This window comes from Rhipicephalus sanguineus, chromosome 4, assembly GCF_013339695.2.
Source record: "Rhipicephalus sanguineus isolate Rsan-2018 chromosome 4, BIME_Rsan_1.4, whole genome shotgun sequence".
In the NCBI taxonomy this organism is placed as follows: Eukaryota; Metazoa; Arthropoda; class Arachnida; order Ixodida; family Ixodidae; genus Rhipicephalus; species Rhipicephalus sanguineus.
This window is the reverse complement of record NC_051179.1, coordinates 113,405,901-113,431,471: the sequence shown is the minus strand read 5'-3', so window position 1 is coordinate 113,431,471 and position 25,571 is coordinate 113,405,901. Positions and strand designations below refer to the sequence as shown.

The 25,571-nt window shown below is 47.3% G+C and overlaps 1 protein-coding gene across 1 annotated transcript; it reads left to right on the top strand.

The window, feature by feature from the left end:
• The first annotated feature begins 6,833 nt into the window (after window positions 1-6,833).
• LOC119391519 (endothelin-converting enzyme 1-like) lies at window positions 6,834-14,835 on the top strand. The gene is made up of 3 exons (XM_037659196.1): window positions 6,834-7,127; window positions 11,324-11,782; window positions 13,228-14,835. The coding sequence occupies exons 1-3, from the start codon at window positions 6,834-6,836 to the stop codon at window positions 14,833-14,835; spliced, it is 2,361 nt and encodes a 786-aa protein (XP_037515124.1).
• Window positions 14,836-25,571: the final 10,736 nt, after the last annotated feature.

The window sequence follows — 25,571 nt, the reverse complement described above, 5'->3', positions numbered from 1 at the left end:
AGGAACCTAGGCGAGCAGGCGGATCTTCCTCTTAAAATAACCGTTGTCTATAGTATTCGAAAGTGTGCATTGGCTGTCGCGTGTCGCATGAAAGACGTTAATATGTGGCAAAACAAAAACAAGCAAAGGAAACTACATTGGCGGTATTTGTGCATTTCGCCAGCATTTTTTTCTTCTAAAAGCGATAACGCGGTCTAGGTTTCAGTCACAAAGAACACGCAGATTGCATTGCAGTGAAAATGACGTGGTTCGGATGCAAAACTGTAAAAAAAGAGTAAAACTGCATGACTGAACCCGTCTGTCTGAATAAACATTCGCTAAACGAGGAAGAAAAGTGACCTAAACAAGAAACCAAATATAAAAAGATTTCGAAACTATGGCAGATGCTGCACGACGACGGAAAGCTTGCGTTCCCTTTCGGGGATCGACACAACAGGAACGAGGTTGTCGATAACGCTTCATTGCCAACGGAAACGGCAAAGTGTGACACACTCTGCGCTGCTGTGATAGACCGGTTGCACTCTGCGATACCTCGGGCATAGTGATGGAACTCGCCCCTGAGAAAAGACAGTGTTCTGCTTGCAAACATTTCTCAAGTTAAGCTCCGAACCGGTCACGTGTCTATGCTAACTTTGACTAGAGTTGTTAGCAAAGAATGCAGCGCGGATCCCAATGGGAGTACTCGCGGCGTCAGTAAAAAGGAAACCGACAGAAACGATCCCCACCTGTAACGCCATTTTTTCCGAAGCCTCACATTCTCATAGTATCTTAATCGCGGTTCAATCATGTGCGAGAAGTTAACAGCAATGCCAACTGAAGAATAATTTTGACAATAACGACTTGCCTCAGACACTCTCTACTTTACTGCATTAGTTTAGGTAGTCGAAAGCAGGTGGCATTGTAAGAAGAAATGTGAAATGCACACGAGACATAGAATGACATTTGGACATATTTTCGTGTGGACGAGTTACTCCCTTAATGGGCCCTGTTTGTAACATGCAGCTGATAAATAACCAAGTCCTACCCTGAAGTGATGTCTGTAAATTAATTTCCCCGTTGCAGTAGTCCATCAGTCACGTTGTGTTGATAATTAAGAGGACGTCAGTTAGATTTCCAGTCACGACGGCAGCAGTCGCACACGAGCAATGCAAAAGCCCTTGTGTGTCTTGCCTCCGGTTCACCCTGATGCAACACGTGTAATGTAAAAAAAAAAATATATTCTGAAGTCCTCTACTGCGGCACCTCTTGTTACCCTTAGTGTCGCTTTCAAACGTTAAAACCCATTGTTATTCAATGCGGCTTCAGCGCAACTGCGTTGCTCGGAGTTTTGTATGGATGCATTTGTTCGCGCCAAATTTACGTTCGCCTCAAGAATGTGTACTTTTTAAATTCGAACTTACAAAGCACGCATTCGCAGTAAGGGTGATAAGTTGGGCTAGTTCGTTTCTTTTAGGGTTCATGTTCGCGCGGGCGAAAATCGTGTGTCCCCTTGAACAGTTGGAGCTTTTTTTTCTTTTTTTTTTTTTGCGCTGGCGAACATGAATCTTAGAACGCGTTCACAACACAAGACACGCTATCCGCAAGACATGGCTGTAGTCGTTCTTCCAGTAACTACAGTTTGCTTCCCGCGAGGTTTCCTCAATAAAGTCCTACTCTCAATTACTTATATCCAGCCTTATAATTATATAACAACGCAAACTTTCTCGCTGCTATAGATATCAAAGGGCGACAAATGGGAGGGACAAAAAAACAGCAACATGCGATCAGCAATCTGACCACTTGTACCCTTCGAATCGAGGAGGAGGAGGAGGAATAAACTTTTATTGAGACCAGCAATTTGTTTGGCTGGGCCTAGGCCTCCCACGTGGGGACGTCGAGGTCTTGCCTCTCCGCCGCCTCGCGGGCCCGCTGGGTCGCCCAGTGCGGGCCTGCTGGGTCGCCCAATTCGTATCGACGACTTTGGAATTACAAAAAGAGAAAGAAATGCAAAATGTAATCATAAGAAATGAAGCCCTTAGCTCGTTAAACAACACCCAAGGCGTACACAGTGTGACACTCACAGCTTAGGTCTGTATTACAAGAGAAGCTGGTTACGGCCTTCTGATAATGTTTCCAAAGGTGCTTCTTGCTGCTCAATCGTCGCTTGATATATTGCCACGTGGTCGTGACGGTGAAGAAGACGGCAGTTGGGCTGTTAAATACGAAACTCTTTATTAATGTAAAGAGCCCATTTCGCTGAAATTCCGGTGCCGGCGTCGGTGTCGGCGTCGTTGCTTGTGAACGAAAAATCTTCTTGTCCACCGAAGAAATCGAGAAGGATGCAATTAAAATAAAGAACTCTTAGCTTCGAGTGAGAATCGAACCCAGGCCGTCTGCGTGGTAAGCAGGCGCTCTACCACAGAGCTATGCTTTTGCTTGAAACTGCTCCGGAAAGAAACACTATATAAATGACATGTAGTGGAAGGAGTCGCCTTAACCATGGTAAGGAGACTCCTGCGTGGAAGAAGCTTAGAATCGCGCCAGGCGTGAAAACATGTGAATTGCGCAACGATTTGGTGTTTTAAAGGCCTACCCTTTACAAAGCGCTCAGACATATTTAAAGGGACACTGGAAACAAACAATGAATCCGTTTAGATCGATAAATTGTGCTCTCAGAACTCTAATGTCGTTAATTTCGCCATCATAGGTTTATTAATAGAGGAGAAAATGAAGTTCAATGTTTCATTTTTAAATTTCACGCCGAGATCTCCCCGCGGGACGTCACGAATTTCAATGTGTTTTTATCGCATTTTGACGCCATTGGCTCAACAAAATTACCCCAAAGTTGGTATGTTAAGACTATGGCCCCCTCAGAAGACAATGTACTTCATTTTTAGCGATTAGGAACTACTTAGTCCCTATAGTAGGCGCCGTCAAACATGTGACGTCACGGCGAATGGTGCCGAAAGTTTAAGGTGACGTCGCCACCCACATTTTGTTTTTGCTTACTAAGCGTCTTCTCTTCGCAAAAGGAATAATTATGGCGTAGTGGGCACTGTGCAACTGTACTTGCAGTAGGCATTGTAGGATAGCTTGAAACGACCAGTGTTACGCGCACAGTCGTTCGTTACCTTACGGCACGGTTGAGGCATGCACCGCGAACCGAAGCCATGCTGTTAATGGAGAAGGCGGTGCGCAGGGGTCCCTATTGCGCAATCTTGTTCTACTCTTGAAGGCGAAGCCTAAGCGTCCTCCAAGTTTTGGGGCGAACTTGTGCCCCGGAAACTAAAAGTGAAAGCGCAACCAATACATGCTCTAAACTGATATCGGCGGTCACAGTCGTGGGCCATCGGGAATCTCATCATCTGTGAAATCATTTAATAGCGAAGCTGTTTAAGCTATCGCTAACTTGTGCTCCGTCGTGCAAAACTCGACAGGCGGGTATGTGCCACAGTAATTGGGCAAGCCCCACTACCGAGTACAGCACGTGAGAGCGTTAATCGAAAACCCTGCTCGGCGAAGTGGAGGGAGAAAAAGAAAGTGATTGAAAGAAAGGGAAAAATGGATAGAAGTATAGAGAATAAGTACATGAAAAATAGAAAGACACAGAAAGAGAGAGAAAGGGATAGAAGTAAACGCACGAAAAAGAGATAGAAAAACAGAGAGCAATACAGAAAGAGAAAGAAAGATAGAAATAAAGAGATACAAAGGGAGAGAGGGAAAGAAGGAGAGAGAGCGCGAGAAGGAGAAAGAAATTGAAAGGAAGAGGTACAAAAAAAGGGATACAACAAACGGAGGGAAGGAGAAAAGAAAAAGAAGAAAGAAAGAAAAAATGAATAGAAACAAGGAATGCTATTCTATTCTTAATATTTTTGTTTCATTTTTACTTCTTTCATCCTAAATAGAAAAAGTTTAAGCTTTAATTTAAGAATTATATTTTAAAAACTATCCGGTTCTTGGCCAATCCCCCAGCGTGGGTGTGTGCCATAGTTTCAAGGATCTACTGTACTACTACCCCTTAGCTGCGCTGTTCCTTCAGGCTCGGCACCACTAGTTCGAGGCTGCGATAATTTGTCACCTGTGATCTCCTGCGTCACCTGTGTCACCTGTAACCTGTGATCATCTTTTTCACTGCTAAGAGCGAATAGGTAAATTCTCACTGCGTGCAGTCGTTGAGTGGAGCGCCAAAAGAAAGATAAACGTTATACGCAAAATATTGAGCTAAAAGCACACGAAGCTGGTTACAAAACCCAAATTTTAGAGTATTGGTACATACCTCACCGATGTGTTAATTGTTACATTTTAACGTGTCTAATTTATTCTTGTTTATACTATCTTCTTTTTTTTATCCCTTCAATGGCCAGTGCAATAATAGACCACTACCAATGTGCTCATATTTGTAGGACCCATACGCACCGGCTACCTCGAAATAGCGCCGCATGCTGCGCAATGGCAGCACGCGTAACCCACCTGCGCTATTTAAAAGGCGCAGCCTGCGCGCTTCCAAGGGGAGACGTTCCTTGGCTGCAGTGAAGGATAGACGCTGCCACCCGCGCTGGCCGACTGCTGCTGCCCCAGCTCACGGACCGACCCTGGTCCCTGGATCCTGGGTCGACGTTTCCGTATGAGCCGTAATCATAAATAGATTGTTGTTTGTTGTGATTTGAAGCCTCCCTCGTTCTTGCTTTGACTACGGGCGGAACGCAGCATGCCCAATAATCACATACTATGGTGAAAAAACTGTGAGCCATTTCACTCTGTCAAGATGGATGACCAGTGAAAGTGTTTAGTACACGACGCAGAAGTGATACAGAATTTCAAACCATAGCCGATCACACAACCCGCAACTAAACCCGTATTGTATGTGTAGAAGGTCCCTTTTGAATTTAGCATATGCTCCTTCAAAGCTTTCTATTTGAGCAGGCGCTTTTTTTTCCTTTTTTTTTTTGCCGCATCCTCCATTTCGCGAAAGGCATCGTCTTACCTGGCTTGCCGCATTCACTTGGCGTTTCGCGCGCGATCTTAATTGGTCTTTGCCGCCCATGTGTTCCGTTCATTTTTAGTAGACCAGTGGTGACTAGTTGGTGATGATGATGACATGAACTCTATTTGGTCCTGGAAAAACCCGATCAGACAACCCCCGAAGGAGGGTCCGCCGCAGTTGCTGGTTACGCCCACGCCGGTAGTGGAAGACCGTGGCCCTCCGCCCGTTAGCAGGCCTCCTGGGCTGCCGACAGCCGAAGTGAGAGCTCGCGGCTTTTAGGAGCCCTCTCCCAGTCCTGTTCTGAGATGAACTTTGCGCTAAGTAACGCCGGGCACTGCTAGAGCATGTGAGCGAGTATCCGCCCCACAGCTAGGGCATCCTGTATTTATGCCTTCAGCAAAGTGACTAAGCGTGCTACGAGACGGGAAGGAACCTGCCTGCAGTGGGGTTTGCGCAATTTGTGTGGCACATATTTTTGCTCGCGCACTACGGATTTGTCATAGTCGTATACAGTTTGGCAGTAAAAATTTGCTATCATTTGCTATTGTTATGCACGCTGTTCGCTCCACTGTTCTGGTCTACCATTTCTTATTTTTTAGAGCGCAGCTCTTAGACACCCGTTCCTGCGTTGAGCGCGTCGCCGTTGGTGGCTGGCGTCGGCGAAACCAATAGAGCGAACGAGGACAAAAGAGAGCGGACGCCGAGCCTGCCGACATCGCAGAACCACTGGCCTCTAACCTCGCTTTCTTCCTCCGTCACGCACGCCAACCCTTCGGTCGGAGCTCATGCGCACGTAGGGCTGGCACGTACACTGCGGCTGGCTTGGCTTGTCGTAACGAGGCTGTTGGCATTTCCCTTGGTTCGCGACGCCTGCACTGCACAGAGTGGTGTGCTGGTAGTTTCTGTGCCAATATGTAAGGACTGTTACATTGCTACTACTGCAGATAGCCAAAACTTGAAACACAGTTGGCGTTGCCCCAACACGAAGCTGCGCTCAGATTTCGCATTATGCAGGATCGTAATCGTCGGTGAATTTTTTGTGCTAGTCATGTTCTGAGGAGCCTTTTTCCCACAGTCCACCCTAAATGTGGACAAAAGTGAATAAACGTTCCTTTACAGAAATACATTTAGCTGAAAAGCTACATCGAAAGTATACTCGCAAGAATTGCACTACGCAGTCTTAATCACCTACCTGCCAATCATGTTCATATTTTAAATACGTATAATTGGATTTATATTGAAGATAAACATTTTTCAATGCTGAACAAGAACTGAAAAGCATTGCTACCTGTCCGGCTTATGTAGACATATGTGGTCGGGATAACCAAATTTGAGCTGAACCAACTTGTCCACCTATCAGTTATCCTGCATTATTCGAATTACTTTAGTGGTTGCCATACCTCCAGTTCACATGTATACAATAATCAAAGATGGCGGTTCACAGCTTCTCTTCATTGTCGTTCACCAATGGCACTCAACTGCAAATGAGGTAACATGACGAATGCATTGGGGTCATGCATAGGCCAATTCAGCACATTTTAACGCGTTTCTTACAATCAGCCGACCTGAAATGACGCTTATTAAGACAGCATCTGTCTAAAACAATCTTTCTATCTTTCTCTTTTTTCGTTTATCGCTGCAACCCTTTCCCCTTCACTTCAGGACAGCAAACTAGGTGCACTTCTGGCTAACCTCCTCGCCCTTTTTCCCCCTCTCAGTGCTCTTCCATGTCGCCTGCTCATTTTATGAAATAATTATAGTCTCTATCTTTTAATGATGCCAACTTTTTCTATTTTTAACATATTTAGCGCTTCCTCCAATTCACCATGCAGGGCCGGAGCACGCGCATGTGGCATTCGAGTCGTAGAAGATGATGGAGAGCGCGCGCGCTCACGAGCAAGAAGAAGCAGAAGAAGAAATAGCCGGCAGCCGTTCGGCAGGCCTCGCCGCTGTACCTTGCAAAGGACCCTGGCGTACCGCGAGCAGCAACGAAGCGAAGACGAAGAGTGTGGACCCATCCATGTCCGAAGGCGACGAGACGCTGTGGACTGCGCTCGACTCGACTCCTCCGTTGGAACTCCCGAAGCGCCCCGCGAGTCCCCCCTCGGCCCACGTGGAAAGCGCCTTCCGGTTCTCACGGCTCTCCCGGTCCCGTCGTTCCAGCGTAAGTAGAGTCGTTGTACAGGCCGACCTCGTTATAACGAAGTAGCATGGGAACGATAAATTAGTTCGTTATATCCGATATTCGTTGCAATGTACAAATAGAGATGGGCTCTTACAGATCGTCAGTCTGGCTCACGCGAGAATCCTAGATGAAAAACGCATTTTAAATGCGAAGCATTTCTTAGCGAACTTCTGCGACTTTGAGCGTATCTATCTATCTATCTATCTATCTATCTATCTATCTATCTATCTATCTATCTATCTATCTATCTATCTATCTATCTATCTATCTATCTATCTATCTATCTATCTATCTATCTATCTATCTATCTATCTATCTATCTATCTAGCCGCCTACGACTTTGTGCTCTCCTGGCCGTTTCGTTAATCGGATCTATACCAAAATTGGTGTGTCATAACATGGCCTTATTACGAACATAAATGACAGGTCATATCATGAAAATCGTGACACGCATGTCATGAACAGGATAATTTACATTCCACGGCCTTTGGGCTCTTGCGGCCTTTCTGTTAATTTCATATAGACCAAAATTGGTACGACGTGACATTATGTTCATGACGAACATAATGACAGATCCTAACATGCAAATCATGACGCGCATGTCATGTGCAGCATGATTTACATGACATGGTCTCGGGGCGCTCGCGGCCGTTTAAATGAAAGGATACATACGAAAACTGGTATGACGAGACATTTCTGTATGACAAACATAACTGACACGTGGTAACATGAATGATATGCATGTCATGTATGACATGATTTACATGCCACGCTCATGGCGCACTCGCGGCCGTTTGGCTAGATTGATATACACCAAAATTGGTATTGTGCGACGTGACTGTATGAAGAACATGAATAACAGGTGGTAGCATGAAAACCATGACATCCATGACATGTATATCATGATTTACATGCCACGCTCATGGTACATTCGCGTCTGTTTCGCTTGCATGATATAGACCAAAATTGGTATTGCGCGACACGACTGTGTGACGAACGTAAGTGCGACGTGGTAACATGAAAATCATGACATGCAAGTCATGTACGACCTGATTTACATGCCACGCTCATGATGTGCTAGCGGCCGTTTCAGTAGATTGATATACGCCAAAATTGGTATTGCGCGACGTGACTGTATGAAGAACATGAATAACAGTTGGTAAGATGAAAACCATGACATGCATGTCATGTATGTCATGATTTAATTGCCACGCTCATGATGCATTCGCGGCCGTTTCGCTGGCTTGATACACACCAAAATTGGCATTGCGCGACACGACTGTATGACGAACGTAAATGAAAGGTGGTAACATGAAAATCATGACATTCATGAAATGTACGACATGGTTTACATGCCACGCTCATGGCGCACTCGTGGCCGTTTCGCTCGATTGATATACACCAAAATTGGTATTGCGCGATGCGTCTGTATGAAGAACATGAATAACAGGCGGTAACATGAAAGCATGACATGCATGCCATGTATGTCATGACTTACATGCCACGCTCATGGTGCATTCGCGGCCGTTTCGATAGCTTGATATACACCAAAACTGGTATTGCGCGATGACTGTATGATGAACATTAGTGACAGGTGGTAACGTGAAAAACGATAATATGCATATCATGTATTACATGATTTACATGCTCTACTCATGGTGCACTCGCGGCCATTTCGCTCCTTTGATATACACCAAAATTGGTATTGCGCGATGTGACTGTATGACGAACATAAACGAGAGGTCTTAACATGCGAATCATGTTACGCATGTCATGTACGGTATGATTTACATGACACTGCCATGGTGCGCTTCCGGCCGTTTTGTTAACTGGATATATACCAAAATTGGTATGGCATGACACGAGTGCGTGATGAACATAAACGACAGGTGATGCATTTATATACCAGAATATGCGTTTCGTTGGCATGGTGTGCACTAGATTGTGCATGCATGCGTGCATGGCAAACATGCGATATATGGTGAACTAGATGCCATGGCATGAATGATTTCATTTGGCTCAAAGACAAACAAGGCGATGTATGCAGCTCTTTGCTTGCTGCTTCGCATTACATCGATTCCTACAGTGCGTGGGATCTGCCGAATTTTTTTCTAGGCTTCAAACTCACTATAAACGAGGTAATCCTATACCTGTCTATTTGTATCATTTCAAACTGCGGTTCATACGGTGGCGCGACCAGTCATATGCGTTTTAAGTGCGAAGCACTTAAGAGGCCTGGGCTGTCGTACGCTGTCGTATGCTGTCATAGTATGCTGGCGTCGTCGTCGTCTCGTGTCGCTTGTCGTCACGCAGGCAAAACCATGTATAGCATAGCCATGTGTAGCAAGGGTGTTGAAAAGAGAAGTGAGCAGTGCTGTGAAGATGAGGAGAAGGGAAAGGAGGAGGGGAGGGTAAACCATAGCATAGCCATGTGCAGTACAGTTCAGCAAGGGGGAAACGAGAAGTGAGCGTGAGGAGGGAAAGGAGGAGGGGGAGGGTAGAGCATTGAATAGCTGTATAGCACAGTATAGCAAGAGGGTGGGAAAGGAACGTGAGGGTGAGGAGGAGAGATGTGCGGATGAGGAGGGGAGAAAGAAGTGTAGAGGGCGCCGCTGCGCCGCAAATGGTTTCTTATACCCTTGTCACACGGGTAGTCTAACCACAGTTAAGTACGACGGCCGTTAAGTCTAACGGCTGTTATACATTGTCACACGACAACCCTAACCGCAGTTAGTCCTCTAACGGCCGTTTTCGTAAACGGAGGTAGGCAACCCCTGTTAGCGCCGTAAACTGACAACATGGCGGCCCCCATGTCGGACGCGAGCAGCTCGGCTTCCAGGGAAATATCGAGCCAAAAGCGCGTCAACTGGACCGTTGCGACGACGGAGGCGTTGATACGTATTTGGGAGGATAAATTACCGGCTTTGAGGTACAAGTTTGTCCGTGCTGCAAAAATCTCGTGTGCATTTCACGAGATTGATACACGGCTGCGTTCGTTCATTGAACAGGGCTGCATGCTATTTGATAGACGCGCATCAAAACACGCTGCTGACGCGTCCATAATCGAGCGTGAAGCCCTCTACAAAGTGGTGTTATAGCGGTGTTGCACGAACGCAGCCATGTATCAACTAAAGAACGCTTGGAAGCGCTGCAAATGTGTGACAGCACCTCTGTCTGGTTTACGGTAACTGTGGTTACGTCCGCTAACTGCAGTTGGGTATAACAGCGGTTAAGCTTACCCGTGTGACAAGGGTATTAGATGCCGAGAAGGCTGCACGTTTGAAACGCCAGCGCATACTTACTCGTGAACGCGAGCGTCGCTAAAAGGCATCAATCACTGCTACGCACTTCTTACAGCTTTCACGTTGAGTGCAACTGCATATATTTTTCTCGTCCGCTAAATGACCAAAATTTTTGCTACTTTTTCACATTATTTAAAATATGGTTGCGAATTGGCATTTCATATTTATTTTGCTTTATATTCTAGCTTTCTAGTTTTGAGCCTCGCGCAAACCAAATATTGCGTCGTTACAGCAGATATCGCAGTGGCTCTCTCGCATACGGTCTCGTTATAGAAGAAACAAATGTCGTTAAAGTGGAGCGCGGCCAACCAAAGTTCATATATAGTTCGCTATAACCGATAATTCACTATAACAGCGTTCTTTATAATGAGGTTCAACAGCGCTGAGTCATCGTCAACATTCCTTTCTGAGCATTATGCAGTATACTATATAGAACGTTCCAAATGACGGGGCGAGCGACGAGCTTATACGTAAATATGGGAGTGAATTTACAGTAAAGTTTTAACTTGGGCTTCAACGATAAGGGGACTCGAGTGAGAGGCCCATTATTGCTAGTTATACGAAGCTCACAGATGACGAAGCCTGTAAGTACTCGACTGGCGTGTAATGAAAGAATGGACCTAGGACTTGTTTGTTAGACACAGCCTAGTGAAACGAGCAGACAATGAAGCCAAAGAAGTTATAGCGGAAACTGTTTGTAGTCTTTAACAATAGAACATATGGAAAGGAAATAGTGGAATTAGAGGTTGCTCTTTTTTTTTTTTTTTTTTTTTGCGGTGTTTATTACAGCACTTGCCAATGTGTGCGCTTTTCGTCCCCGTGTTTCTTCGCGCTCTTTATTATCGGCATGGGCCTTCTTCCTTGCACTCACAGGAACATTCTCGCCGCATCTCCTCCCTGCTCTACCAGAGCCGGAAGCACTCCTCCTGCATCTTCTTCTACGGCGCCGTGCTGCTCTCGCTGGTGGTGCTCGCCAGCTTCGTGGTGTTGTTCTTCCTGCGCGACATCAAGGCAGCCATCGTGGCGCGACGCGCCGTCGACGTGTGCGGCACCGACGACTGCATGATGCACGCCAGCGAACTGCGCGCCCGCATGAACACCGCGGCCGATCCGTGCCACAGCCTGCACGCCTTCGTCTGCGGCGGCGCCCCCAGGGCCACGCAGCGCAGCGAGGAGAGGCGGTCGGCGCGCATCTACGGCGAGGTCATGGCCTACGACTCGCAGAAGTACCGCACGGCCGGCAACTGCAGCCACCAAGAGTCGCACGCCGATGTGAAGGCCCTGTCCGCGTACACGACGTGCCTGGAGAGAACTTCCCAGCCGTCTTCCGAGGTACACGTGGCCTGCCTTTACTGCGTAGTGCCCGTCAATCTACAATCGTGTCCGTCAACAGCACAACTATCGCGCGCACATCGTGCGCCAACTTTTAGTTGTGGTGCAAAAAACCGTATTAGATACTCTGAAATCATGCAGCATGGCCTATGTTCGAGGGAACTATAGCACGCAGCGGTGCTACTCCCGGCATTTAATGCAAGTGACTGCTGCAACCAGCTGCCACTTCGCGGGTGCTGTTGTGGCGTCAGGGTTACGTTGAAACCGGACGCCATTTGGTAGCGTGTCTGAGTCTTCGGGTTGAGGAAAGCTGAAGCTCGGAAGCTGGGGAAATTTATACAGACAGGTCTAATCGCACTTCTACAGAGCTAATTTACATCCTGATATACAAAAGAGCGAAACGAAAGTGTTCAGCGATGAGCTTCGTTCCCAGAGCCTAAAGCGTCCTTCTTCACCACGCCCCGTCGCCAAAACGCTTCACCCCCTCCTTCTGTATGGTTGTCGATCTACACACAAGACACTACCTACCATGGCGACACTCAATCAAGGAGCACAACACTGTTTCAGGTAGAATGTTGCACACGCTGGCGCAGCAGAGATCCAGCGGGCGAAGACCTCGCGCAACGAGTCAGACCCTGAGAGCGCGAGAGGAGGCAAGATATTCGCTTCTCTCATCAGGGAAAGAAAAGGGGTGCGGGCGGCTAATTGCCCTGGTCAAAACCCAGAAGCATCTCCAATGCCGCAAGCATATTGTCTGTTCTATTTTATTATTGTGTCTAACAAAGAAAAATGAGCCCTTGAAAAGCCATCTTCTTTCCTTCAAGCATCTCCAACAGTGGCACGGCTGTTCACTGTAAATTAAGCCGACTTTTGACCTCGTCCCGTTCTTCCCTTGAGCATACAGCCTCTCTTCCTTTTGCGGTATTTCTTCCTGGTCGAGGGGTGTCAGCTTCGGGGAAATAACGGCACCGAGCATCACGTGGGAATGAGCCGCCAGCTAAATCTCAGCACGGTTCCGTATTCCCATTTTGCGGACTCCATGTCGCCATCTGCAGTCATAACAGTGCTAACTAAGCGTAGGCAGGTGTTTTGCGAGATGGTGACATGCGCGAAGCTTGCTTGTTGAGAGAGCAACGGCAAAAACGTGTCGTTATACTAAAGCGGTGTATCTGCAAAAGCTCTAAAGCCATCATTGACGTAGTCTCCGCAGGTGCCTGTAGAAGGTCATGTTGTTTTGACATACGTTACGAACATCAGAAACATGGGCGATATGGGCAGGTTTTCCTATTTGAACAATATTAATCTACTGCTTGCACTTATAACTCGGGGTACCACAGCTTGCCAATCGGTGTATGTTGTTTATCTCCTTTGCATGATAACACTCAACGAAGACGAGGATTTAAAGCAGTTAACACTTTTCACTGAAATGTTCCCTAAATACGCAGACCGAGGTGCAAGCGATCCATTTCACGGACTTCATGAAGGCACGACGAATACCGTGGCCCAACGATCCGCCGGAGAACGTCGACCTCCTGGACGTCCTGCTAGATCTGGTGCTCAACTGGCGGGTCGCCCTGCTCTTCGACTTGAGAAGAAGCACGAGGAAGTTCCACACAGCCAGTTTCGTGTTCCAGGAGCCCGGACCGTTGATCGAACTGCGAAGACAGCAGGTTGCTCACGTGTACGAGGTCGAGAAAAACACCGAGCATCTGGTTTTAACTGCCGCCATGTTCCTCGGCAGCAGCGGAGAGGACATGTCTAAAGAAAAGATCGACGCCCTGCGTCGCGACGAAATGACGCTCGCGTCGAACCTGGCCGCATGCAGCGACGAACGAGGCAACGACGTTCTCGTCACACTGAAACATATCGAGGAGTTGGCTCCCAACGCCAACTCTACGTCTTGGCTGACGCTCCTCAAACGTCACCTGCACGACAAGTCGTTGACGTCGGAAACGAAGGTATTCGTGTACGATGAGCAGCGCCTGAAGGCGTTGTCGGAAGCTCTCACCTTGCTTCCTGCGGCGAGAAGTCTCAACGTGATCGGGTGGATGTTTGCCTACACGTACATGTGGGTGGTAAACCCTGCCTTCGATCAGCTTCAGCCAAGCGATGACAACGAATCCGACTACTCGCTCAACAAGACACTCTGCTTTCTCGCCGTCCACGAATCGTTCGGCCTGCTGCAGATACTGCACAATTTCGTCAAGCGCTTCGAGCACGGCGACATCCAGATGACCTCGAAAGTGCTGCAGAATACCGTCGACACGTTCGCGCGGCTCGTCCAGAAATCGGACACTATCACCGAAACGACAAAGGCGACAGCGGTGGAGAAGATCTCGAGCGTGTGCCAAGAACGGTGCACTGTGAGGGTGTCCAACAGGCGTCTTTTGGACTGGCTCTACAGGAGCTTTCCCAACAGTTCTTCGAGCTTCTTCGACACCTGGCTCAGCACCCGAAAGGCTCTCGTCACCCTGCTCAAGTCGGGCGATCCCCACCCAGTGATGACGGCGCGTTTCGCTTGGCGCAACCGAAACATCCACTACCTGCATACCATCAACTTCCAGCAGGTCAGGATGTTCGCCTTCTACCCACCCTCGTTCTACATCCACGGCTCGCCCTCCATGTCGTACAGCGGACTGGGTTTCCAAATGGCCAGCAGCATCGTCAAGGCTATCGTAGGCCACGGTCGAGGCATTGACGAGAACCTCTCCAAGCGCTTCTGGTGGTCCTCTCTCAAGAGCTGCCGCTGGGACGAATCGAGCTCGCCGCACGAGAAGCGCTTCATTGAGGAACTGTTCGCCCTCAAGCTCGCCGTTAAAGCCCTGGAAAGTGCGGTCGGCAGTGACAAGGCGTTCTTACAGCTGCGGTCCTTGGAGACGCTGACGGGAAGGCAGACCTTCTACGTCAGCTACTGCAGCCGGTTCTGTTATCGCGTCGACGGCGAAAACTGGTGCAACCTCGCCATGCACGAGGAAGGTTACATCCGGGCCTTTGGCTGCCATTCCGCGTGGGCGAGATACAGTACAGTTGAACCAGAGTGTCTTGTGGTGTAGTGGCGCACTCTTCGGCGTGCATTCACATGCACACGTCACGGACTGCCGACAGCGATGAATCGTGGTTCTGCAGTGACTGCGAAATAGTTTGCTTTAATTGTACAGGTGTTGATGCACAAGTTTGTTCATTGCGATGTTATATATGCCATATTATTATACGACAAACATAATAATTTGTTTTACCCTGTAATTTGAAGTCCTCTGTATAATTCTTCCCCCGTGCAGTTGTATCACACATGTATGACGCATCAATATTGATTTTGCAAGAAAAGTTTGTTCATTTCCAGCAAGAGCTTAGTCGTGATGGTGCCGTAATTCCGGATTACGTTATATGTAAACTAGAAACACGTCCGTTTATGTAACTCGAGCGTATTAATCGTGCGGTAATTAGCGGTGATTTGAAATAAAAATTACTTGTAGTAGTTTTTCGAAGAACTTAACCAAACGAGCAATGAAGCCGGCGAAAACGCAGAGCCCTCGGCTCGCATTTCGGAGCGAGTGACACAGTACCTCTGTGTGTAGGCCATCCCAACGCTAGACTTCTTCCTCTCTTCAGCTTGAGCGCGAGCTTTCGCCCGCCAAGCAGCACGAGAGAGAGGTCACGCGACTTTTTCGACGGTCGCCTATGTACTATCCCAAACCTGCCAAGGTCATTTGAAGTCAAGCGCATGCGTAGTCATTTAACTGCTAGCGCCATATGCATGTGCGATGTTGCCTTAGACGCGTAGTGGGTACCTCGCCACTGTAATTGCACTGGGCGCCTTGCGGAAGTTTACAACAGCCAATGTAACGCGCACAGACATTCCTTCCATCACAGCCCGGCTGAGGTGGCCATCGAGAAGCGGCAAGCGAATAAGAAGCCGATGCAAACAGGGCCTGCAAATAATAATAATAATAATATCTGGGGTTTAACGTCCCAAAACCACGATATGATTATGAGAGACGCCGTAGTGGAGGGCTCCGGAAATTTCGACCACCTGGGGTTCTTTAACGTGTACCTAAATCTAAGTACACGGGCCTCAAACATTTTCGCCTCCATCGAAAATGCAGCCGCCGCGGCCGGGATTCGATCCCGCGACCTTCGGGTCAGCAGTCGAGCGCCATAACCACTAGACCACCGTGGCGGGGCAGGGCCTGCAAAGGCCAAGCTTAAGCGTCCTCCCAATTTTTTTAAAGGAGGCTATTATTGACATTAAAGTACCTGTCTTTTTCGCTGATGTATAGTCCGTCAAAAAGTTCACAAATAATCTAAGGTCTTTCATCATGAAAGTTAGCGGCAAGAGAAAAGTTTTTGCCCAGGCTCTGTCGAAGGCTGTAATGACCAAAAACTGCAACAACGTGGAAATTGCATTTGACTTAATCTTTGCGTGGCATCGCTATAGCGCACTTCAGTTTATCATTTTCTCGGCACGTCCACTTGACACTGAGAGTCCATGCTGACAAAGTTCTTTACCATTACCGAAGGCAGTGGTGTATGCCGTAACTGCTTCATGTCAAAAATGTGTACGAGACATCGCAGTTTCTTTTACAATTTCGTCAGCAAAAGTTCACAATGCAAGTTCACCAGGAAAACAGCCGGTCTCCCTGTCCAGCTCACCTGAGCAATTGTCAACAATGCTGGAGAGGCTAAAAAAGTCAGTTTCGCCGCAAGGGCGAGGCAATGCAGGGTTGCCAGGTTGGCTACTTTTTTTCGGGGTGTGGTAGCAGAAAAAACGTCTTGGCTACTTTATTGTTCCCTCGATTTGAACCAAGTTATCAACATCAGCCGCTAGCGTTCGACCATGCGGAGTCAGAACATGGCAACCACAGCGCCCGAAATTAAGTTTAGCGCTTGCATTACGCAAAATAAAAAATTCTGAATACGTGGCTTACACTCGGGGGAAGAAACTGTTGCATGGGGCCTAGTGATGCAGAACTATCGATCGTACTATCGATACTATCGATAGCTGAGTCACTATCGAACTATCGATGGTGAAAAATACTATCGATAGCGCTTTCGATAGTAGAAAAATCAATGGTACTATCGATAGTATCAAATCAACAGCGCGGACTCACTGCAGAATAAACTTGGTTCCCCGCGCGCGTGGTACATAGTGCAGCCGGAGGAGCAGGCTGAAGGGCAAGAAAGTTGACATGATTGTGTTCTTCACCAGAGTGCTTTGCTGACACATGGTCATAAAGTCAAACTGTCCAGTTGTAGCGGAAAGGAAGCCTTTACATGTGGCGGGACTGCGCGGCTTAAAATTGATATTGCATTTTATGATTCCAAAATAAAAAAAAATTATCAGGAAGTTAATTGTAAGGTGTAAGTGGTTGCTTTTGGATACGAATTTTTTATGGATATATTCCGCCATTTTCACTGCGGAAATAATTAATTTCTCTGCGAAAATTGCTCATAAATTAAGCGAAGCTGGTAGTAGGCAATCGCAAATATTTTGGCAAAAAAATCACAGCATATCCACGGAGTGAATGATGAAGAGTGGGCGAAGCTGCGGAGGTTCATCGGTAAACCGTGAATCTTCCGTGAATTCTGCCCAGTACATCATCACCGACGTGAGATCGGGCGCGTTTATACTAAAGGTTCGATGAGAGTTATAACAACTTGCAGCTCACTTTAATTTTACATGCACGCTGTGAATTTTCATTGTTTAGAAAACCATTGCTTTAGAAAACATCTGGCGTCTTTCGTTAAGCAGCTGGCGCCTTTTCGTTTTGCTTTTAGAAAACGTCTGGCGTCTTTCGTTGGTTTATTTCATCAATCAACGGCGTTTTGAACAAAATTTTTATTGTTTAATCACGCACAAGAGAAATCTCACCAGGCACTACCTTGGAGGTAAACGATGGCTGCTAATGGGAGAGACAGAAGTCGGCTTTTAGCTAACACTTACACTTCTACTTCTACTAACGTTTTTTACTGGAACATGCCAATGGCTGCTAATGGGGAATGAGAGACAGAAGAATTCGGCTTTTAGTTAACGCGCACGCTGCGAATTTTTTATTGTTCAACAACGCACAGAAAAATCTCCCACCGGCACCACCTTGGAGGTCAAGATCTGGTACTAGCGTTACGACTGGTTACGCACTACGACTACGAGGGACGAACGGGTGCCGCTTTAAGGAGCTTCGCCCCTAAAAATCACAGCATATCCACGGAGTGAATGATGAGGAGTGGGCGAAGCTGCGGAGGTTCTTCGGTAAACCGTGAATCTTCCGTGAATTCTGCCCAGTACATCATCACCGACGTGAGATCGGGCGCGTTTATACTAAAGGTTCGATGAGAGTTATGACGACTTGCAGCTCACTTTAATTTTACATGTACGCTGTGAATTTTCATTGTTTAATCACGCACAGGAGAAATCGCACACACGCACTACCTTGGAGGTCAAAATCCAGTGTCTATATATATACGGGGTGGTCAGTGAACGCTGCCTGCGTCGGCGCCGCTGCGCCGCGAGGCAAGATAGGGAGGGGGGTGGTAGGAGAGGAGAAACATCTGGCGTCTTTCGTTAAGCAGCTGGCGTCTTTTCGTTTTGCTTTAGAAACATATCTGGCGTCTTTTCGTTTTGCTTTTAGAAAACATCTGGCGTCTTTCGTTGGTTTATTTCATCAATCAACGGCGTTTTGAACAAAATTCTTATTGTTTAATCACGCACAGGAGAAATCTCACCAGGCACTACTTTGGAGGTAAACAATGGCTGCTAATGGGAATGAGAGACATAAGAAGTCGGCTTTTAGCTAACACTTACACTTCTACTTCTACTAACGTTTCCTACTGGAACATGCCAATGGCTGCTAATGGGGAATGAGAGACAGAAGAATTCGGCTTTTAGTTAACGCGCACGCTGCGAATTTTTTATTGTTCAACAACGCACAGGAGAAATCTCCCACCGGCACCACCTTGGAGGTCAAGATCTGGTACTAGCGTTAAGACTGGTTACGCACTACGACGGGGACGAACGGGTGCCGCTTTAAGGAGCTTCGCCCCTAATATGGCCAGCCAGCAACCGCATCATTATTCACTCCACTATCGATAGTATTGTCACGTGGTTGTGACGGTGAAGAATGCTGCAGCAAGACTGCGAAATACGGAGCGCTTATTTGGGCGAATTCGTGCCCAGAAAATCAAAACTCAAGATGCAACCGATACATGCTGCGCACTGATAGCGGTGGGAGCAGTCGTCAGCCGTTGAGTAATCTGATCATCGGTGGAACGCGTCGTCTTTTATACATCAGTCATCAAACCTTCCAGCGTTATCGCTGGTGCTCGCGTAATCTCTTGAATTAACTTGACTATTCGCGTCCTGCGCGTAATCTCAACAGAATGATCTCAAACAATTGTGGTGCTTCTCAAACATTACGGCGCGGTCTGCGTCAAACGTTGCTAGCAGTCTTTGTGGGTGAAACTTGAATACGTCAAAACAAAGCAATAAATACGCGTGGCAGTAATATCGCTATAGTAATATTAACAATGATATTACCGATTGCACTATCGATAGTTTGTCGATAGTAGCACTCTAGATAGTTTGTTTACACTATCGATAGTTTCAAAAAGCTATCGATACCATCCATAGTCAATTTACCCATAGTTCTGCATCACTAATGGGGCCTCATTTTGCAGGCCACCTATTGCTGAATGCGACTGTAAACCGCAATTGGAAGCGAACAGGGCCATCGAAAGCGCTCTGCATCCAGGAAGCTCTTCACTCGTTTACAGTGGAAATCGAATACCCGACGAACCGCCTGTATTATTTCTTAGAATTAAGTATGGACTGCGGCTCGAAAATAATAACTGCTTGGACTTCGTCATCGCGCGAAAACAAGCCCCAGCGGATGGAATTTTAAGCACTCATGCAGTACTTCATTTTAGGGGCGAAGCTCCTTAAGGCGGCACCCGTTCGTCCCTCGTAGTCGTAGTCGTAGTAGTGCGTAACCAGTCGTAACGCTAGTACCAGATCTTGACCTCCAAGTTGGTGCCGGTGGAAGATTTTTCCTGTGCGTTGTTGAACAATAAAAAATTCGCAGCGTGCGCGTTAACTAAAAGCCGAATTCTTCTGTCTCTCATTCCCCATTAGCAGCCATTGGCATGTTTCAGTAGGAAACGTTAGTAGAAGTAGAAGTGTAAGTGTTAGCTAAAAGCCGACTTCTTCTGTCTCTCATTCCCATTAGCAGCCATTGTTTACCTCCAAGGTAGTGCCTGGTGAGATTTCTCCTGTGCGTGATTAAACAATAAAAATTTTGTTCAAAACGCCGTTGATTGATGAAATAAACCAACGAAAGACTCGAGATGTTTTCTAAAAGCAAAACGAAAGAACGCCAGATGTTTCTAAAGCAAAACGAAAAGACGCCAGCTGCTTAACGAAAGACGCCAGAAGTTTTCTAAAGCAATGGTTTTCTAAACAATGAAAATTCACGGCGTACATGTAAAATTAAAGTGAGCTGCAAGTCGCCATAACTCTCATCGAACCTTTAGTATAAACGCGCCCGATCTCACGTCGGTGATGATGTACTGGGCAGAATTCACGGAAGATTCACGGTTTACCGATGAACCTCCGCAGCTTCGCCCACTCATCATCATTCACTCCGTGGATATGCTGTGATTTTTTTATTGTCGCCACAAGGCTGGTAGTTCTTCTTTTAACAAAAGTCACGCAATACACCTTAAGAGAGTGTCATTTCTGCAATAATACAAGAAACTTCGTCATCGTGTACTTAATGATTGCTAAAGTCAAGAGTTTATGCTTTAATCTCAGCAATTATGATTCGAAAGGGTTCTTGCTCTACTTATTTACATGTCCACCAAAATACTCTTGCATTTAGTAATTTAAGTAAAAACTTCGCAGTTGTTTTCACACACGCGAGGCTACTTTTGGCTACTTTTACTGCCCTAGCTCAGCTCAAGTTCGCCACATTTTCGCTGTATTTCTTTTCCCAACTTCCTGGCTATTTCTTGCGTTTTGACCTGGCAAATGGCAACCTTGAAACAACGAATGCGACAGTAACAAATTAAAATGTCATACGAAGAAAGGCTAGCAGCACACTCTTTTAGCAAACACAGCTGATGCAGCGAGCGAAGTGGCCTTCGTGCGGTCTATGCCTCTAACGCAAACTTTTCGATGAAAGCACAACGCGTACAAAACTGTCAGCCATTTGTTGAACCCTCCTCAAGAGGTAAGCGCGCGAGCACAGGCGACCACGTCCTGTAGGTACTGTGCGGAGCCGAAGGCGCACAGCCCCACTTCGACGACAGACGGGCGGGGCTGTTCGTCTCTGTAACTCCGCTCGTGCTTGGCGGATTTTGAGCTTTTTTTTTGCGGCAGTCGATTCGTGAGGCAATAATCTATTTTAATGGAGCCATACGATGAACGCTCAGAAAAGTGTTGCAAGGCCCCTTTAGAGTGCGCCCTTTGGCTGTCTGCGCCATCGTGAGATGGCGTGATGGTGAAGAAGCCTCTGCCACGCTGAAGCACCTCAGAAATCTGCGTACCACCAGCGGTAAATAGTTTATATTAAAAAAAATCCACGCATATCCACGAAGTGAAGGATGATGGGTGGGCTGGGGGTCGTTCGGTAACTGTCCCGTGACAGTGCCCACTCGCGCGTGTAAATGAGTGACAACGCCTGTGTACAGTTATATGCAATGTGTTTTATTGGTCATAACTCGTATGTCGTGTTCGGTTGTGGATTCCCTTTTGCCTTCATTATTACTGCTTTGTGGTCCGTGAAATGTAGAGCTGATGGTTCTTCGATCGGATCTAGTCTGATGTTGGCAAAGACGAGGTCGCGCGGCGCCGCTCCCGAGAGCGGTCTATTTTGGGACCATGTGCGCGCTACGCGCGCTCTGTAGACAGTTTTGGGCATGTTATCACCCGTTAATCGCTGCGCTTTTTTCGAGCAGCTTTCGGGCGGCGCCGCGCCGAGTACGGTCTATCTTTAAACCATATGCGCGCTATGCTCGCTCTGTAGACGGTTTATGCACAGCTGTTTTGCACCTGCGCTTCGACTGTAGACTACGGCGGACGGACGGACATTGTGAGGTCTTAAGGTGCTTCGCCTCTAATAGCTCGCGGTTAGTATGGCAGAGGGTGTATGCCTTTGTGGCCCCATTAAAAAAGAAACTCGTACTCTTCCCGTGAAGACATATAGTGAAGGACTGAAGGACTCGACTTTTGTTCCTTGGGACGTAAATTGCAGATTATGCAAAAAGCCCGGGACTATTGATCATTGTGTTATTGATTGTAGTGATGCAGTGTTCTTTTGGGATGTTCGCAGCGAACACTGAAAAAAAGACTGAAATCCACCCTGTAAACACTATACTCCATCTCAGAAGTTCCCATCAACACTTTGGAGGCTACAGGACCCCTTGACAATAGGAAGGGCGAAAATTCCTCACGGTGTTCATCCGCGACTCGTCGTTTGCTAAGCGTCCCCCTGACGTCTACGCGCATGCGTTCGGCGAGCAGACGGCAGCGCAAAAAAAAAAGAAAAAGAACATGGCTGCACCATCGACGCTGGTGCCCTCCGCCTCGAGTTTATCACGTCGTCGTCCTGCGCTGTGTGGCCCGTAAGTTCCAAACTGACGCTGGTATTTGCCTTAGATTTATGACCTAACGCTTCGACAGCCATAGGCGTGCGCAGGGTTCCCCTTCAGGAGGGGGGGGGCGAAGGTTCATCGCGGCGCCCCCCTCCCTATTAGTCACTATATGGGGCAGACTCTGCGCCCCCCTCTTCTTAGGTGACTAGGGGGGGGGGCAACCCCCTGCCTCCCCTCTGCGCACGCCTATGTCGACAGCAATGTATTCGTGACTACACTGCGCAGGGGCGTAGCCAGAAATTTTTTTCGGGGGGGGTTCAACCATACTTAATGTATGCTCGTGCGTGCGTTTGTATGTGTACGTGCCTATTTACGCAAGCAAAACTGAAAAATTTGGGGGGGGGGTTTGAACCCCCCCAACCCCCCCCCCCTTGGCTACGCCCCTGACACTGCGCCATTTCCATGAACCGTTATGAAATTCTCGGCGCGTTAGGCTTAGCAGGCGTGCCTAAACAAACAGCTTATCTCGCCAATAACGACAGAACGTACCTGATGTTTTGTCCTCGTCGTGAGATGGCGCAAAAGAATAGCTCATTTCACAATTTGTTGCTGTAAGCGCTGTGGACAAGTAGCAAGTGCAAGTCCGCGGATCGAAGCGGGCGGTCGCGTCTGCATGGGCACTGCCATGTTGATTTGTAACCACAGTTACCGGCGGTTACTGATACGACGTAAATGCGATGAAGAATAAGCATATTACTTATTGATGTGAAGCAGCACATGCTAAACAAGGGTAAATGTCTCAACCTTGCGAATTGTAAGGTAATTAAATCTGGAACTATGTTTTGCTGCGACAACATGTGGCTTGCTTACACCCCGTATCTTTGGCAGTGCTGAACGATAGCGGTGAGATGGAGTATAGATACCTTGATGGGACCACCGTGGATGGGACAAAGGACAGGACAAATCTTTCTTCTTGGTCTGCATAGTCTCTGGAGGGCAAGACTGATTGACAGAAATGCTAAACCTCTAAAATGAACAAAAAACATCTACCAAATCAAGTAATTCAAATACGCGGGATATATGAACGTTTTAGTGATGCTCTAGACTGGTTCCATGTGTTTGCTTCGTGTTTAAATATGCCAGATTATTAATTTTTCAATGGCAATCCAAGTGCAACTGTTTCATCCCTGTAATAAAGGGAAAAAAGTATGACTTTGTGGCCGAGCGTATAAACGCGTCGCGCTGCGGAGCCAGGGGTCGCAGGTTCGAATGATGCCCGGTCGCGCACTTCCGAAAAATTTTCGTTTCTTTTTGGTATATATGTATATATATGTATACACACACACACACACACACACACACAGTTACGTCCACGGTAGGCGCTTGGGGTTTATTGGTAGGAGGCTAGGATGGCCCAAGCTGCTCAGAGCTCTTCTTCTTTCACTATTGGCCGCGAGGAGTTACGGAGTCGCCCTCTATCGGACGCGCCTCGATTGCGTGCTAGGTAGAATACCACCGGCGCGCTCCCCATAGGTTTTGCTGTCGGCGCTCTACAAAAGCACCTCGCGGAAGCCCTAAGGGCATTTCTGTAAGTACTTTCGAAAGGAACTGTGTTCTTTACTGTCAAAATAATCATCTTCGACGAACTGAAAGCACAAGATAGTCTACAGTCGCTGTCTCTTTGCAGAAAACCGAGCGCCCGCTTCACGCTGTCACCGCGTCGGAGACCCCTGAACCGGCCTCTTGCGTGAAAGGTAGTCACTCGCTGAGTGCACACTATGTGAAATATTTCGTTAGAGGAGACTGCCTGTATAACCAAACGGAGCATAACAGAAAGAAGCCTCAAGCCAGCGATCGCACGGGTTCGCGACGACTGACGGTGCCTCTGCATGTATGAGCGTCTGCATGTATGTTCGAACTGATGGTTTCGCTTTTGCTACAAGCGCGTTTCGGTACCGCGCTGTGAACTTTAGGCCGTAGAATATGAGAATTTGTGAGTTCACAAACAACTACTGTTTCGCGGACGCTATCAGAGCAATTCAAAAACAATTTCGTCACAACTACGGCTTCGGTGCGCATGGCAACTTTGTGATGTGCCGTCCCGACGATTCAGTGTTTCTTTTTCGGTCTAAATTCGTGTACGTTTCAATGTCATTTGAAAAGTTGTCTCGCACAGCGTATTGATCGGTCTTCTCAGCGGGCAAATGCCGCTGCTTCTGTTTCTTTATTCAGTGCATTCGTTTCGTTGCTCACACAAAACGTGAGCAAATGCGATGCCTTTTTTTTAATGCTCCTTAATTATCGATCCCTTTGCATTCCAGTGAACTTGCCGCTCTCTGTCATCAACAAATTCATAGACACCACTTCGAGATTGCTGGCGGAAGGAGAAGCAGTCTACGAGACCGAGCATGTAGTAGCATGCCACGCCAAGGAAAAAAAAAATACAGTAACGTTTGCCGGACTTGTCTGCAAACGACGGCTGTGAACTAGGACCCACATGAACTTGAAATAGCGGTGAATAAAATAGAAGTTACTGTAGCAACCAGCAGCCGCAAAACAGGATAGTAATTATTTGGCGAGTACCCCAGCCATTGTGGCAGCACTGTCGTGTCTAACGCCAACAGGGTGGCATCTTTCCCAGGTAAATAAATGAGGCTCCAAGAAAATACATGGGGTTGGAGAGGCCCAACGTGAGTTTGAGAGTGGCACAAATAAATTTGGGCTTTTTAGCACATTGTGTTTGCGTCAGGGGAACGCAAGCTCGACTGAAAAAATGTTAATGCCAACATAAATGGAGCACACAGCCGCAGCATTTGACTCTCGCTAGTCCACCAGCAAATGTCGCGTAGCTTATGAAGGCCAAGGCGTTATATGCCTTTTCAACGGGAAGATTAACCGTCGGCGGCGTCAAGACGAGTGACGCAAAAAATAATCGTCACGTGATGACGTCACCATATGACGTCATCATGTCACATATCGCCAAAATATGCAGCGTCATTATGACGTCACATAATATGACGTCACATGATGACGTATTCACACGTCATGGTCGCTTTGCATTGCCTCCGTGATCGGTCACGGAGGCCGTGCAAAACCGCGTTAGGTGCAGAACGCTTTTGGAGGGGGGCGCGGGAGAATCAGTACAACTACTGACAAGAAGAAGGAGATGGCTTTCGCTTTCTAGTCATCTTTAGCGAATGCATAA

Bases quoted from the DNA above. Each gene is read 5' to 3' on its own strand.
- LOC119391519 (XM_037659196.1), top strand. From the start codon at position 6,834: ATGATGGAGAGCGCGCGCGCTCACGAGCAAGAAGAAGCAGAAGAAGAA. The intron at 7,128-11,323 runs GTAAGTAGAGTC...TTGCACTCACAG, and splicing joins CCCGGTCCCGTCGTTCCAGC to GAACATTCTCGCCGCATCTC. The intron at 11,783-13,227 runs GTACACGTGGCC...CTAAATACGCAG, and splicing joins CTTCCCAGCCGTCTTCCGAG to ACCGAGGTGCAAGCGATCCA.